Source organism: Rhineura floridana, chromosome 1 (genome assembly GCF_030035675.1).
Source record: "Rhineura floridana isolate rRhiFlo1 chromosome 1, rRhiFlo1.hap2, whole genome shotgun sequence".
Taxonomy (NCBI): Eukaryota; Metazoa; Chordata; class Lepidosauria; order Squamata; family Rhineuridae; genus Rhineura; species Rhineura floridana.
Genome location: NC_084480.1, coordinates 287,383,678 through 287,401,259, shown reverse-complemented (window position 1 = coordinate 287,401,259; position 17,582 = coordinate 287,383,678). Strand labels below are relative to the sequence as shown.

The 17,582-nt window shown below is 41.7% G+C and overlaps 1 protein-coding gene across 8 annotated transcripts in view; it reads right to left on the bottom strand.

Annotated features, from left to right (window-relative positions):
* SPAG1 (sperm associated antigen 1) overlaps nucleotides 1–17,129 on the bottom strand; it is a 72,565-nt gene extending 55,436 nt beyond the window's left edge. For 2 of the 8 annotated variants that reach the window (XR_009759769.1, XM_061604277.1), the window contains exons 1-5: nucleotides 16,908–17,129; nucleotides 9,127–9,268; nucleotides 8,208–8,367; nucleotides 5,542–5,667; nucleotides 288–355 (exon numbers count right to left, since the gene is read on the bottom strand). Coding sequence is in view for 7 of the 8 variants with exons in the window: in XM_061604277.1 (XP_061460261.1) it covers nucleotides 288–355; nucleotides 5,542–5,667; nucleotides 8,208–8,367; nucleotides 9,127–9,268; nucleotides 16,908–17,052 (641 nt within the window). In the remaining variant the exon portion in view is untranslated. Of the gene's footprint in view, nucleotides 1–287; nucleotides 356–5,541; nucleotides 5,668–8,207; nucleotides 8,368–9,126; nucleotides 9,269–13,548; nucleotides 13,622–14,698; nucleotides 14,718–14,790; nucleotides 15,013–15,085; nucleotides 15,180–15,481; nucleotides 15,590–16,267; nucleotides 16,320–16,907 lie in introns of those variants that run through there. The other 6 variants (XM_061604298.1, XM_061604306.1, XM_061604323.1 and 3 more) reach the window with 6 other exon arrangements.
* Between the last annotated feature and the right edge of the window lie 453 nt (nucleotides 17,130–17,582).

Genomic DNA, 17,582 nt, shown 5'->3' with positions numbered 1-17,582 from the left:
TATGCAGTGTTCCCCCCCTTCTCTGATATTTCTTGTAAAATAAATTGTGCTGTTCCATATTTAAAAAAAGGCATCATTTTTAAAGTCTTCTCTAAATTTTTGTGAAGCCTTCTCTGCTAAGGCTATAAACTAGACTTCTGAATACCTTTTGTCTATAGTTAGACCTGTGAGACTTTGCAAATTTCAAGCAAATGTTAACATAAAAATAAACTCAAAACTACCTAAATACCCAATTAAAATTAGAAAAATAATTTAATTGAATTATTGGCAGAAGGTATCTGACATACTTATCCCACTCTCTGTAGTCCCTTGGTACGTTTTTCTTCTTTATTTGTCTGTTTCCTGACATTTTGTTCTAGAATGAAATGTCAGACAAGATATCAAAAATAAAATTCATAAGCAATTTGTTTTGCTACTTTTCATGACATGAAGATGTAAGATCATCATTAGCTCCCTCAAATTGAGGCTTTGAAGTTCAGATATATCTGGTAAGTAATTCATTCACTTGATACCCTTTCTAAAATGACGTGCTTACCAACCAACCGTTAATTTCAATATTTCAGTATTAAAGATTCCTATCTGAAAAAAATAGCTGCTGCTTCATTCCAAAAAGAGAGAGGCGTAAGTTGCTATTACTGAAGCTAAGCAGAGTCAGGTGTGGTCAGTGCCTGGATGGGAGACCGCCTGGGAACCATATGTAAGCCGCCTTGAGTTTCAATCATGAAAAGAAAGCCAGGGTAGAAATGTAATAAATAAATAAATAAATAAATAAAAGAAGAACACTTGAATTTAAAATTGGCTTATACTACAATTTCATGAACTACACTGAATTCAAGAGAATTAGCTATATATGGACTGTGCCAAATTTATACAGAGTAGAGGGTGTTTCAAATAAAACATAGGTCTGTCCACCAACACATTGTTACAGCCTTAGTTACATGTAGTTGCCCAAGCCCAATGATCTGTTCTAGGTATAGAAACTCTGGTAACTCCATTGGATTCAGCTATAGGCTTACACACCATCTATTTAAAGCACATGACTTCGCCCAAAGAATCCTAGGAACGGTAGTTTCTTAAAGGTACTGGGAACTGTAGCTCTGTGAGGAGTAAACTACAGCAACTAAGATATTTGGGGGAAGTCATGTGCTTTACATGAACGATGTGTAAGCAGCCTAAGATTGTAGTCCTATGTATGCTTACTTAGAAATAAGTCCTATGTATGCTTACTTAGAAGTCCAACTAAACTCAGGCTTATTTCTGAACACAATTAATTATATGTGCATGGCATCAGGCTGCACATTTTAAGAGCTCCCTCTAATTTCTGAATTGCAAGCATATTGTTTGCAAACATACATAAACAAGTAGGACCAGCAACAAAACATGAAATGTGGAATGCTACCTCTTCCAAGAATCTAGCCATTTCATTCCTCCTCCCCTCCAGCTTTCCATTCTTCATACTCACTGAACATGCTCAGTCCTCACTGGGCTGGTTTGGGCTTGTTTTTACTTTCTTCTGCAAACCTTGGACTTCCCCTGAGCCTACTGATACTTCCCATTCTGTGTTCTCCTGTTCCACTCATTATTTTGTTCCTCACTCCCACTCAATTATTTGGAAGGAGGTTGCCAGCGGTCTCTCAACTTTCCATGCTACTGAATTATCATGGTGGTGCCTTTCGATGTTTCCCCCCCTGCATATTTTTTTAATTTTGTGTTCCTTGGAGTCACCCTCATCTGCCAGTACATTTCTCTTATGTGATTTTGGTTATATAAGCATGAACATTATTTCTAATAAAAGAGACAATATTTATAATGGCAAAAATGAAAAGAGGCATTGCATTTATCCATAGATTATATTCACAAATGGTGATATACTGTATGACTAATTTATATTTTATTTATTTATCTATTGCACTTGTATACCGCCCCATAGCCGAAGCTCTCTGGGCGGTTCACAGCAATCAAAAACATTAAAACAAATATACAATTTAAAACACATTTTAAAAACAATTTAAAACACAATTTTAAAATTCAAAACAATATAAAAACAATTTAAAATGCCTGGGAGAAGAGGAAAGTCTTGACCTGGCGCCGAAAAGATAACAGTGTTGGCGCCAGGTGCACCACATCACAGAAATCATTCCATAATTTGGGGGCCACCACTGAGAAGGCCCTCTCCCTTGTTGCCACCCTCCGAGCTTCCCTTGGAGTAGGCACCCAGAGGAGGGCGTTTGATCTTGAACAGGTGGGTTTGTATCGGGAGAGGCGTTCCATCAGATATTGTGGTCCCAAGCCGTGTAAGGCTTTATAGGTCAAAACCAGCACCTTGAATCGAGCTCAGAAACATACAGGCAGCCAATGCAAGTGGGCCAGAATCGGTTTTATATGTTCGGACCGTCTGGTCTCTGTTACCAATCTGGCCGCTGCATTTTGCACAAGCTGCAGTTTTCGAACCGTCTTCAAAGGCAGCCCCATGTAGAGTGCATTGCAGTAATCTAATGTGGAGGTTACCAGAGCATGGACAACTGAAGCCAGGTTATCCCTGTCCAGATAGGGGCGTAGTTGGGCCACCAACCGAAGTGCCATCGAGGCTACCTGAGCCTCAAGTGACAGAGATGGTTCTAGGAAAACCCGCAAGCTACGAACCTGCTCCTTCAGGGGGAGTGTAACTCCATCCGGAACAGGTTGGACATCCACCATCTGGTCAGAAGAACCACTCACTAACAGCATTTCAGTCTTGTCTGGATTCAGCCTCAGTTTATTAGCCCTCATCCAGTCCATTGTCACAGCCAGGCACTGGTTCAGCACATTGACAGCCTCACCGGAAGAAGATGAAAAGGAGAAATAGAGCTGCATGTCATCAGCATACTGATGGCAACGCACTCCAAAGCTCCGGATGACTGCACCCAACGGTTTCATGTAGATGTTGAACAGCATGGGGGACAGAACTGACCCCTGCGGAACCCCATACTGGAGAGTCCAGGGTGCCGAGCAATGTTCCCCAAGCACCACCTTCTGGAGCTGACCTGCCAAGTAGGAGTGGAACCACTGCAATGCAGTACCTCCCACTCCCAACTCAGCTAGTCTCCCCAGAACGATACCATGGTTGATGGTATCGAAAGCTGCTGAGAGATCAAGGAGAATCAACAGTCACACTCCCCCTGTCTCTCTCCCAACAAAGGTCATCATACAGGGCGACCAAGGCTGTTTCCATGCCAAAACCAGGCCTGAAACCCGACTGAAATGGATCCAGATAATCGGTCTCATCCAAGAGTGTCTGGAGCTGGCCTGCAACCACTCGTTCAAGGACCTTGCCCAGGAATGGAACATTTGCTACCAGCCTATAGTTATTAAGATTTTCTGGGTCCAGGCAAAGCCTCTTCAGGAGTGGTCTCACTACTGCCTCTTTCAGGCAGCCAGGGACCACCCCCTCTCGCAGAGAGGCATTAATCACTTCCCTGGCCCAGCCGGCTGTTCCATCCCTGCTAGCTTTTATTAGCCAAGAAGGGCAAGGATCCAGCACAGAAGTGGTTGCACGAACCTGTCCAAGAACCTTGTCAATGTCCTCAAGCTGCACCAACGGAAACTCATCCAAAAAATTGGGACAAGGCTGTTCTCTGGATACGTCACTTGATTCACCTGCTATAACACTGGAGTCTAAGTCCTGGTGGATGCTAAAGATTTTATCCTGGAAGTGCCTAACAAATTCATTACAGCAGGCCTCAGATGGTTCTACCATGTCCCTGGGGCCAGAGTGTAATAGCCCCCGGACAATTCTGAAGAGCTCCGCTGGGTGGCAGATTGATGATTTGATAGTGGCAGCAAAATATTTTTTTTTTGCTGCCCTTACTGCCCCTAAATACAGCTTACCATAGGCACTTACCAGTGTATAATTGCATCCACTAGGAGTTTGCCTCCATCTGCACTCAAGCCGTCTCCTATATTGTTTCATCGCTCTCAGCTCTGGGGTATACCATGGAGCCGTACGAGCTCTACACAGGAGAGGGCGCTCAGGAGCAATCATGTCAACTGCCTGGGTCATTTCTGTATTCCACAGTTCAACCAGGGTTTCGACAGCAGCGACAGCCCTATCAGCCGGAAAACTCCCCAGAGCCCTTTGGAGACCATCCGGATCCATTAGTCTCTGGGGGCAGATCAACTTAATAGGTTCCCCACCCTTGCAGAGGGGAAAAGCTGCTGTGAGTCTAAACTTCACCAAGCAGTGATCTGTCCATGACAGAGGGACTGATGTAAGGCCCCCCACATTCAGATCACCAACTCCATGTCCAGATGCAAAAACCAAATCTAGAGTATGCCCTGCTACATGTGTTGGGCCAATGGCATACTGGGACAGTCCCATGGTTGTCATGGAGACCATGAAATCCTGAGCCACCCTGGATAAGGTGGCCTCAGCATGGATGTTGACATCCCACAGAACCAACAGTCTGGGGGATCTCAACAGTACACCCGAGACCACCTCCATCAGCTCAGCTAGGGAGTCTGTTGGGCAGCGTGGTGGGCAGTACACCAACAGAATCCCCAGTCTGTCCCACTGACCCAACATAAGGTGCAAACACTCCAGACCAGTAGTCACATGGACAGGGTGCCTGCAGAGGAAGATGGAGCTCCTATAGACCACAGCAACCCCCCCTCCCCGACCCTCAGGTCTACCCTGATGCTGGACCAGGTACCCTGGTGGACATAGCTGGGAGAGACTGACTGCACCCTGCTCACCCACCCAGGTCTCGGTTATACATGCCAGATCGGCTGCCTCATCCACAATTAAATCATGAACGAGGGAGATCTTACTATGCACCGATCTGGCATTTAGCAGCAGCATCCGGAGGCCTGAGAGCTGGCTGATAGGGCAACCAACAAACCTGTGGGTGTGGGGAGGACCGGAACAAGGCACAGCCATTAACTGCCTGGGCCGCATTCCCCTTACCTGGCAAGTCCTCCTCACAACGTCATATCTCCCTTGACCTGTCACTACACTAATTGGGCCCTCCTCAAATCTCCCCACTTGGCTCTGAGTCCTCTCTCCCAGGCACATAACTGAAGACCCAGAAAAAGGCAGACAAAGCAGGAGCCACCTCAGCCAGCCGGCTTATGTATCCCCTCCAGAGAAGGGACAGGTGGAAAAAATCAGCCACAGCTGGCTGAGTACCTGGGGCCTGGTCCTGCAAGGTGTGGCCCCCACAGAGCAGAAGTCCAACCAGGAAAGGGTGGTGGTGGTGGTGGTAGCCGAGCAGCAGCAGCAGCAAGCAGGCAGGCAGACAGCAGCAGCAAATGGCTCTCTTTCCCTGGAAGGGATGGTGGTGTTCCCCTTCTTCCTGCAGGCACTGGGTCTCGCAAGCCACCTCAGCCAGTTGGCTTATGTATCCCCTCCAGAGAAGGGACAAGTAGATTAAATAAATGGACGTTAGCCATGATTTCAATGGGTCTGCTCTGAGTATAACAGTCTGCCCTGAGTAGGCAGATACCACCAACACAGTAAAATTCACATATAGATAATGAATATGGTACAGAAATAAAGGTTCGTACCTGACTAGTGGGATAACAGCTATCTGTACTACGAACTGGTGGCATATTTTCAACTTTTTCCTTGAATACTTCAGTTGTTGCATACTGTATTTTATATTCCTCTTCTTTCATTTCCATAATCCAACTCTATAAGAAGCCAATAACATAACCATATTTCAAAATCTGCAATCTTTTTTTTCTGGTAAAAAATATTTTTAAAAAATATACTTATGATTTCTAAAATTATTTATTGCAGGATAAATGCTGAATGAAAAGGTGAAATAGCTATAAAGGCCTAATGGGATTATTGACCTATTGTCTCCTTTGAACAGCAAATCCTACGTTACGACAGCTTTAAAAACTCCTCTCGGTATTAAAAGTCATATAGGAAGGAACATAGGAAGCTGCCTTATACTGAGTCCACACATTGGTCCAGCTAGCTCAGTATTGTCTACACTGACTGGTAGCAGCTCTCCAGGGTTTCAAGCAGGGGTATCTCACAGCCCAACCTGGAGATGCCAGGAACTGGACATGGGACCTTCTGCATCCAAGCAAATGCAGCTGTTCAAGGAGCTATGACCCTTTTCTCAGTTGCATGCAGCAAGGGAAGGGAGGCCTACTGGCCATGGAATGGACAAGAAACACAGATCCAAAGGCCTTTTGAGTGCACTGAGCTAGATATCCTGTGCTTTGTGGCCTGACTGTAAACAACTGAATTTTTCTTATATTGGAACAGATATTATACTGTATGTTCATTTCAAACTCACAAGCATTTTTTAAACATATATTATTTTATATCAGGGGCGGGAACTCTGTGGCTTTACAATCTAAACTGGGCCCGATAGGAGGCCAAGTTACGCCCACAAGGCTGTTTTCCCCAAACCATACCACCAGCTCCATGTTGACATCAGGTGGGAGGCAGGGAAAGGCATGGCAGAAACTGCTTGGAAACACACTTCAAACACGTTGTTGTCACCTGACTTCATCATTATTTGTCCCACCAGGCTGAAAAGATTCCCTACCCCTGTTTTATATGAACTGTCCTGATAATTAGAGGACAAAGTATAAATTCTAATACACAAACAAACAAAATAAAAGACAAACACACACAAACTGGTCTCTTACTCAGCTAAGGAGTGGGACTAAACAATATATGCAATTAATTATTCTTTGGAGAGGGCTGCTTATGTAATGTACAGTGCAGCCACTAAGGCTAGAATTTGAAGTACAAGACTACTTTGGAGGGAGAGGGACTTCTTAACCCTTTTCTCATGGGTTATTTTTCCACTGAAACCCTACCCACTATATTTTCCTCTGCTAGGGTAATAGCCATCAAAGGAAGTGGTTTTCAAGAGGAAAACTGTGAAACGGAAGGTTAAGAAGCCCATTTCTCTCCCCACATTGATTTTCTGCTTCAGATTGCAGTCTCCAAATATAATTTTGTATTTTTTAAAAAATGCCAAAAATGAATCATGGAAGTATACAGTATGTAACATATAGTTCCACCCTAAGCCTTCAATTCCATTTTACAGCATAATACAGCTTTGTCATGCACTTGCCCAAGTGATGGTACCACAAGCTCTACATAACAAATATTGCTTGTAGAGTTCTTGGCATTGCTTCTAGAGTTTTTAGGCATGGTTTTATTGGTTTAGAGTTTGTTTCTTTTGTATTTTATCTTATTGTATGTCATTTGATAGCTTCTGGCTATGAAAGCTTTATAAATCTGTAAAATAGATAAGCATGTCATATTAAGCAACTTTCCAAAAATAAGATTCAAGGAACACATTGTTGAAAAAAGTGCACAGTATATTGATTTGTCACTATCATCTCCCTTTATCCTTAACAGTGTGTTCCTTGAAGTACTAACACGTGTATTTTGTGTGGGAAATACAAAATTCTTGTTACTGGTGGTGCAATCATAATGTCTTCTTCAAAGTAAGTCCTGTTGAATTCAACAGGGCTTAATCCTAAAAAAATGGGGTTAGGATTGCAGCCTAAATTTGCTAAGAGCTTGTGCCCCTGATTGCTGAAGGCAGGGCCAGATTAAGACATGTTTAGGCCCTAAGCCATATCAAGATTCAGAGGCCCCATACCATAAAAAATAAAGAGAAAAAAAGTGGTGGGAAAGTGGTGAGGAGGGGATTAGTAGAAATGCCATGTGTGGAATGGGGCTTTAGAATATGTTGGTAGGCTAGCTCCAATTTATTTATTTATTTATTACATTTATATACTGCCCCATAGCCGAAGCTCTCTGGGCAGTTTACACCATTGTCTCCTCTTGAGGTATGAGGTGAGGCTGGGCAACCTGTGGAAGAGGAAAGTAGTTCAGCAGCCCTGGAAGGGAAGATGATGGGATTGGGTGTAGATTGGGATGGGGAGGTCAGGGTTCAGAATTTTGGTGGTGGATTTTATATGAAGGTTATTTAAGCCAAAGTGATTTCAATTATAATAGAACTTCTTTGTTATCTCCAACATATTTAGAGGCCTCTCATAATCTGAAGCCCTAAACCATGGTTTACTTGGCTTGTTCCTAAATCAGGCACTGGCTGAAACAGTCCAGTGCAGGATGAAATTCTATATCCTTGGGCAGAGCATGCATGAGGAGAAAGAGAAGATTCATCAAGATACTGGAGCAGGCTCTAACTAATTACTTTAACATGCAACAGAATAAAGAAATGTAATACCTTGATTTCATTATTTATTTTCTCCCATTCCTCAGTAGTAAAATCAGAAGCAGTGGCTGCAGGTTTATCTCTTCGCAGAGCTCTGCTATTTGGAGCCAGAGACTCAATACGTTTTTCACAAAATAATATAAGGTCAGGATAAAAGCCTTCTTCACCAGACCTAAAAATAACATGTTACATCATACAGACTTCTGCTGGCACACCAGGACTTCTCCATCCTCTCCTCCCACTGTATCCCCAAAATATGCTCTGGAAGGATGGAGGCAGAGGAGCAAATTTGGGGAGGACAGAGGGGAAGAAGTCCCACTGCATGAGTGGACTTCCACTTGTGCAACTCTGGATATCACTCACAACAATTTTTAAAGTATAAACAGTGGTACCTACACACTTTTGAAATGCTTTTTTACATGTTAGTTCTCTCCCCCCCACTCCATTTTTAAAAAACGATTGAATCATAAATACTAACTTTTGGAGTTCTTATAGGACTCCCTCCTGAGATAAAATCTTCCACTGTCAATTATGGCTTGATTTGCTATAGACTTGTAATTAGTTTCTATCCAGCATTTCTTCATTTTTTGTATTGTGCTTTTATTTTCCTTGTTTTTTTAAAGCTCAGTCACTATTTAGAGCCTTGGTCTGAATATACCAGCCTAAACCTCCTCATTTTACAATCTAAGCAATTGCAATTATACATTTTCTCCAGTCTCTGTTATATTAACACCACTGCCCTAGTGGCAAGGCTGAACTGTTTCAGTTTTTTAAACTGAACATTGTTATAATTTTACATTAGTTTTAAAACGTCTACAAAATAATTTATAGCCTTGTTAGTTTCTAGACATGTATTACAAGCATCACCACAGTCCATGTAATTTAAAAAAAATAACCATAACAAAGAAATATATGCAATTTAAATATTTACCTTAATATCGTAAGAATCTTTTCTAAATGCTTAATATCTTTGCATGTTTCAATAAATTTGTAGTCCAGGTGCTCAACAGGAATTTGATATGTTTTTGTTGTTCCTTGGCCCAACAAGTATGAAATTTGATCAGCACTCATAACTAGAAATATAAAAGGTAATATTTATATTACAGTTTCCCAATATTGTTCAGAGAAACTTTAAAATTACATAGGCTTACTGAATAAATTGTATGTTGCAAACACTTTTCAGTTATAGAAGATGGTCAATTGCAGCCTTAATTTCCGATTCTGCAAACTACTCCAAGCAAACCTGTCTCATGCACCTGTTTTAAACCCTTCTGGCTTCAATCCATTCAAATTGAGCAATTTATAGGACCCGGACTTTCTATGTGACAAACAGCTAACGCCAGGAAAAAGCACAATTAAGTGAAGAGAGTTTCCTCAGCAGAAATTTTCATAAATATTGCTCACTTTTTGTTTATAAATATTTGCAGTCATGGTTTTCTTATTTTTATTTGCAATAACAGTTGCTCTTTATTACAAAATACCAAGTGTAGACTTTGATATTCAGTCGGATTTGGCAGTAATCTGAATGTCAATTTTCTCCATGACACAGACTGATTGAACAGACTCCTAGTTGTGAGCATTATTCTCAGATCCTTTTTAGTGTTAATTAAGAAATCCATTTATAGAATTATGCCTGCGGATTATGTGAATGATGGTCTTAGAAGGAAAAGATAAATTCAGAGAGGATTGTGTATTTGTGAATTATCTGTTGTGAGAGATCTTTCACATTATATTTCTGTCCTCTTTATGCAAATCTTAGGGAATACCTAAAAGCTTGTTTCCTGAACAAGGTTTCTAATGGTGCAACTTATCAGAAAACTGAATTTGCTTTTATTATGCATTGGCTAGCAAGTGCAAGAGTCAGCATTAATATGAAAATACCTATAATTTCCCATGAAAATACCTATAATTTCCCATGAAAATGGAATCCAGGAAAGTTTTTACTCAACTCCACTTTGAATGGATAGAATCAACTGGGGAGATTTTGGGGTGTACATGTTCAAACACAATTATGCATCTGCAGCAGTACTTGAGGATTTGCCTCACTATATTTTTGAATGCGAAATTTATTCTTATATTAGAGAACACTATCCAGAGCCCTTACTAAAGAACATGAAGTATTAGAAAGCTATTACAATAGCTATTACAATAAGCTATTACAAAGAATAAGTATGTGGCCTGGATGATATCTTTTGTGATAAAGGCTTCCAGCCCCAGGAAAATATCCTGAATCCATATCAGGACAGTGTGGGGGATATTCCAAGTTCTGAGGGCATAAATTCATTCTCACATGTATCTCCCCCTCCTTTAATTTTTTAAAAATTTTGTTTTAATAAAGATTCACTACAAAATTCTACTTTATGTACATTGTGAAATTTTAAGTGTATTTTTATTTTGTTATTAAATTCTATTCTAAATGCTTTTATTTTTCAACACTGCAAAACTGTAACTTTCAACTATGGTATGCTGTTATGGTGACAGTTTATAGATTTAGGTCAAATTGCCCACATACACTTCCTGAATTATGTGCATTTTATATTTTGTTTTGCTTTATAACACAATTAATTGTTACAGCCTTTTAGCCAAATAATAAAGTTATTTGAATTGCCTTCTGAGCATACTTCGAAGTTCTGGGGTAGAACTACAAATTCCTAAATCACTAGGCCAAGAGTTTGGCGGGGATGGAGGAATACCCTGTTGAGATTTGCAACCTCTCCCAGTAGATTTAAGAGATCCGCTTCTGGCCTCTTCTCTGTACCACAAAGGCAGGTGATGTTGAAAGAAAGGCAGGTGATACAGAAAGAACTATTCTCATTCAGTATATCAGCATTGTTGCATTCCATTCTCTCACCCTTGCTGATCATCAGTAAATAAAGGCCATGAGAGAAAGGAATTCATCTGGGCTGGAAATATTCCTCCATTGGCTGGAACACTGAATGAATGTGTGAAACCTGTCTGGTGTTGCAGTATTCTCCTAGTAGACATGCTAGCTAGCTACAACACATAGATAGGGAGATGGGGAGAATGCAGTAGCATTAGGATGCATCATCATCATACTATTCCTCCTAGTTATGGATTCTAGGAAGCTGATGGAAGTGGAATACCAGAATGTATCCTCTCCTACTGAATGATCAGGATCCTCTTTTAAAGCTAAAGTTGGTGGCTTTCACTACATCTTGTACTACCAAATTCTATGCGCTGTGAATAAGTAATTTTCTTTTGTCTGTCCAGAATATTCCAAAACTCAGCCAGCTTAGATAGAACCTTTCGTAGCTGCATGCAAACTACTTATTTGTTTTAACAACCTTGAACAATGAAGTATCATCAGCAAACTTGTCTACCTCACTGTTCAGCTCTAACTCTAGATGAGTGGTTCCCAAACTTTTATTTCTTATATATTGTATTCCATAGAATTCAAGTTGTAATACAATAAAATACAATATAAGAAATAAAATAAGCAATGAAAATACAATTAAAAGTTAATATGAATATTTAATGCAATGGATGTGCCATCTCCCATCTTCAACCAGAAATCCTTGCTACAAGCCACCTGAATTAGGCTTGTGATCCACAGATTAAGTTTGGGAACCCCTGCTCTAGATCATTTATGAACAAGTTAAAAAGCACAGACCCCAATACTACTGAGGGACTATACCTTCTTTATTCCTCCATTGGGAGAACTGCCCATTTATTACTAGTCTCTTATTCCTATTTCTTAACCAGTTACAGATCCATAAGGGTTTCTCTTCTTATTCCATGATTGCTAAGCTTACGCAGGAGTCTTTGGTGAGGTAGTTTATCAAAAGCTATTTACAAGTCAAAGTATACAATGTCAACTGGATCACCTCTATCCATATGCTTCTTGACACTCTCAAAGAACTCTAGAAGGCTAATGAGACAGGACTCACCCTTACAGAAGCCATATTGGTTCTTCTTCAGCAAGACTTCTTTGTTTTACATGCTGTTCTGGCATTAACAGAGCAATCAAAATGCCAGCAGGGAGACTGGCTGAAGGGGAGCCAGTGGAAAGCTCTGTGGGATCCTCCTGCTTGGAAACCACTGGCTCTGGTGGAAGCCACATGCACGAGTCAGACAGGAAGTGCTGGCTCCCATGAACAGGTCTCACAGGGAGTAAGCACTCCCTGTAAACAGCCATTAAACTGGGACTGGCAAAATTTACAAACAGATCAGGACCCAGGGGAGGGTCCCAAACACAAGGAAGATCTCGCATAAGTCCCCCCCCCCGCAGATCTGCCCCTGCCATGCCCTATTTTTGGGGCTTCCGCCAGCCCTTCATCCGCTGGGCTGGCTGTTCCTGGTGACCCCTGGCAGAAACCAGCATTGCCAGGATCCTGGCAGCACAACCGGGGGTCCATGGCATCTAACTCCCCCCAGCCTGGCAGAAAGGTGAGTTGGATTGCACCCTAAGCCAGGGATGGGAAACTTGCAGCTTCATTGTTAGGAGTACAATTCCCATCATTCCTGACCAATAGTCATGTTGGCTGGGAGTGATGAGAGTCTAGTAACATCTGAAGGGCCACAGGTTCTCCCTGCCCTAAGCCCACGGAATGTTAGAAATCCAAAATTACTCACTATTTTTTTTCATTTCTAAGTATTACAGCTAAATGACTAGGACCTGCGATACCAGGGTTCAAATCCCCACTCAGCCATGAAGCTCCCTGGGTGACCTTGGGCTAGTCACTGTCTTTCAGGTAGGTTAGATGAGGATAAAATCGGGAGAGGGAGAACTGTTTTTATACCACCTTGAGCTCCTTGGAGAAAGGGTTGATATAAATACAATAATAAAAATAAAATAAAAAGGGCTGCAAAATATTTTGCATGATTTGGTTGCTTTTCACAATCTCTAACTCCCAACACACTTCAGTGAAAATACAATGAAACAACTTCGTTATGGTAACAGTGAGGAAGAGATCTAAATCCAATAGCAGTACATTTTAATATTCACATATCATGTATCCCTTATTCTAGAACTGTTTCTTACACACAAGCATTTACCCAATCCATTTTTAATCACTGAAATGTAAAACAACAGCAAAAAGCACGAATCATTTAAATATACAATGTAGCATCAGAACACAATTTCAGTAAAGGGAAAATATGTTTGTTAATAATTATCCAAGGACAAACGCCCTCTATAGTTAAAAAAAGAAAAAGGATCCTAAGGAATTTTTTTCAACCATTAGCAACTGTTACTGTGTACTGTACTGAGCCACATGGCTCCCAGAGATTACAGGAGATGGTGGAGAAGATCCTGCCTTACGCAGCTTCACAAAACCATGTGCACTGGCCTCACTTTCTTTTAAAAAATGTTTAAAAAATGTTATTTGCTTACGGTGGAGTTGGGTATAGATGCAAAGCACTGTGCTAGCAAGTTTCCAGCTATCCACCATCTTAGTTTGCCCTTTAGATCTAAACTAAATATAAATGAGCACATGTCAATTTATGTCAGAGACCTGCACCCCCAGTCTTTTAAGTACCTAGCAATGCCCCCATCTCAGAATAATTTGTGCAGCCTTAATCCAAACTCCCACAAAAATCAACAAATGAATTTAGCAACAGTCACATAATCCCCATTTCTCCCCTCAGTTCCCCCTCCCACTATTTTCACACTCTGCCAGTTTCCTCTCACAACCCCCTATGTTCAGGCTCAGGGCAATGAGAAGGAGGGAGGAAAGGGAACATAAGCTATACAGGGGTGTGTGAGGGGGCCCTGAGGGGGGGGGAAGCATATAAGCATTGTCTGTTGCCTGTGTGGTATACCTGCAAGAGCTCCAGTTTCATACACCCAAGTAGTTGAGTGACTTTAGGTCAGTCACCACCATGGCCTATACTACCTCACAGGGCTGCTGTGAAGATAATGAGACAGAGCATATACACCACACTGAATTCCCTGCAGGAGGTAGTAGTAGCAATAGTAATAATAATAATAATAGTAATAATACACAAATTTGCATCAGGCTTGCTCCTAACATCACCTGTTTGCCCCAAATGAAGCCTGTTTCTACCCCGCACAAGTCCCCTCACCATCCCTACTCGCATTTATTTATTTATTTTATTACATTTATTAGTCGCCCATCTGGCTGGCTGTCCAGCCGCTCTGGGCAATGCACAAAATAAAAACATACAAATACATTAAAATATTAAAAATCTCAACAATAATAATAAAACCTAACCCACCCCAAAAGCCTGCCTGAAGAGCCAGGTCTTCAAGGCCCGGCAGAAGCTCATCATAGAGAGGGCATGGCAGAGATCACTTGGGAGGGAATTCCACAAAGTGGGGGCCACAAGTGAAAAATCCCTCTCCTTAGTCCTCACCAGTCTAGCTGTTTTAACTGGTGGGATAGAGAGAAGGCCTTTTGAGGCTGATCTTGTTGAGCGGCATCCCTGATGATGTTGGAGACGCTCCTTCAGATAGACTGGGCATCACCCTAGACAACCCTCCTAAATTACCCGCTACACCCATGTCCCCCCCCATTTCTTACCTCCTTCCCCCCACCATCCTCACTTCTCCTGCTGTTCCTATTATCCTCAAAAGGCCACACACTGCCCTTGACCCTGCAGTTAATACACTTACCTGCTTCCTTCCTCAGTTAACGCCTCCTCTCTACCCAACCACCCCCCTTTTTCTTCTCAACCGTCCTATTACAGGACAGCCCCCGTACTTTGTCCCCTCGCCGTTCTAAACGAGCTTGAATAGGCTGGAAGAGTTTACGCGCCGCTCGCTTCGCAGCTGAGGGGAACTTAGTATGTGGCCTAGCTCCGCCTCCAAGAGAGTCACTTTTTGTCTATGTTTGTACCCCGACGCTGGAGTTCGTGCATCAGAACGAACCCTCAAGCGTATGCACGGAAAGCGAGAGCCCCACCACTACCTCAGAGCCGCGGCTGAAGAAAGAGGCAAGAGAAGGGAGAACTGCCGTCTCCGCTGAGAGCCGCGAGACCGTTGCTAAGGCGACGCTCGTTCATCACCACCGCTCTGAAGAGGGCGGTTTGGGGACGTTGAAGACAGGCGCTCCCATCCTCCCGTACTTTATAAAATGATACAGAGGTTTATCATGTTGCAGAAACCGGTTTAGTTATGGAATTTATGAAAAAAATGTATTCCACCATTTTCACGCGCGTGCACAGAACAGAACAAACCAAATAACAATAAAAACAATGAATAAATTTAAGCAACTAAAAAGCACCATCATAATTAACAATAAAAAACCTGAAACAGTTCCAAAACTTTTGCTGAGAAAAGAACAAATATTCCCCCCTTTCCTTACTAGGTTCTGATATTTCTTATCAAGGGCCAGAGTGCAAAGCCTCAGAAGCTCGTCTTAAAGCCCAGACAGGTTGATACAGGTGAAGGCAGGGTTGTAATCCTCCAGGGTCTAGGGGCATTCCAGCATCTTATGAGCCAATCAGAGTGAAAAGAGGCGAGTCAGCCACTGAGAAGACTCTACTCAGGAGCTAACACACTCCCCCTTCATGCTTATTGAGTGCTAGGGACATCTGCTGTTGTGGGAGAAGGCATATAACAAGGATCTCATTCTCAAGACAGCAAAATAAAAAAGATGGGAGGTGGCGTGGCTGTGGCCATCTTGAAGAGACTCTACACTTCTGAATTTGCCACCACACTACTGGGTGCAGGTGCTCCTTCAAATAACCAAATCCCAAACAATTTGGGCTTTGAAGGCTAAAACCATCACTTGAAATTGCCCCCCAAAAGGCAGTGAAACCACTACAGAATTGGTATAGCATGTTTTGACTACATAGCCCCCACAAACATTCTTGCTGCTGTATTCTGTACAAAGTAAAGTTTCCAAATCAACTTTAAAGGGAACCCCATGTAGAATGCAGTCCAATAGTCTAGCCTGCATTTAACCAGAGCATGCATCATGAGGCGAGGTCTGGTTTCCCCACATAGGGCTGCAGCTGTGAATCAGCCAAAGTTGATAGAAAGCCCTCCTGACTATCAGCTGCAAGTGGAGACTTCAGGAGCAACTCCAGACTGCAAAGCTGATTCTTCAGGGGGAGTGGAACCCTATCCAAGAAAGGTCACATCTCACCATCCATATCAGATTTCCCACTCCACAGGATTTCCATCTTGACAGAATTAAGAAACATCACTTCATCAAGAAGTAATATGGCACAGGCTGTTGATTTCAAAATATTCTAAAACTGAATGCACTTATTCATGCTACCTTGGATAAAGGAGATATTTTAAAAAAGGTGTAACAGCATAGCCTGTATAAGAGGCAAGTAAACCAGTCAAAGTAACCCTTCCTTTCTTCTGCCACCAAATGGATCTTTGGGTTTTATCCAATGTTAGTCCTACTCAGAGTAGATTCATTAAATTAATTGACATTACTAGGTTAGTCCCATTAATTTCAATAGGTCTACTTTGAGTAAAACATAGTTGGATACAAACCTTTATTTTTCTCTGGCTGTCTCCGCTAAACAGCCCTTTAATCTTCTGAACTTTAACTGGCACAACCCATTTCCAATACTATGGTATGGCCCTTCAGTGTGGGGCAAATAACAATACCTCAGATCAATTTTTTCCCAGAGAAGTTATGCTTTTACTTAAAGAACAGTCTAAGAGGATGATTTTAGAAAAAAAGACTAATTTTACATTTGAACAACTACCAGTAAATGTAAATAAAAAACTAAACAGATAAGCACATTGAGCTATAACCAAGCCAATACTTAGCTTCCAAGTCCCTTTGGGTTCTTCTCCTGGCTCCTTCCTACTACAGTGCCCGACTAGTTTCAGCCCTCTTTCTCTCTTGTAGCTCTCCAAGTGTCTGACTTCACAACTTTTGACTACCACGTTTTCTACCTTGACTTGCATACAGTATTTTCACTCCACAATTCCAGCCTGAGCCAATCAGGATGAGTAGAGGCTTGGTTAAGTTTCTTTTCCCCCTTAATTGTCAGGTTCCTAGGATGAACCTTTGGCCCTTCCATGCAAAACTTCCTGAGCAAAGAGCCTCTTGTTCTTTTAACCTTCCTGTGAAGATTTGACTCTCCTATGCACAAGTCTTTAAAGCAAAAGGAACCATTTTACAACAAAAATCCAACACAAAATAGTTTAAAATCCTATTCCTTCACACGAGGCACAGGGGAAAGCAGGACTGTTACGTTTTTGTTCGGTTTTTGGGATAAAAATCCCAAGCAAACATTGTAGAGTATCTATAAAAATACTAATCAGGAGTCAAGTGCAATTTTCTTAAAAATATGTTTTTTATGTTTAATATGTTTTTTAATAATGTTTTTAACCCTTTTTTAAAGTTTTTCTTTAAAAAAATGTTTTTAATGCTGGTTTGTTTTAATGTATTTTAAGATCTGTTTTTATGATGTTTTAAAGTGTTTTGGTGCTTT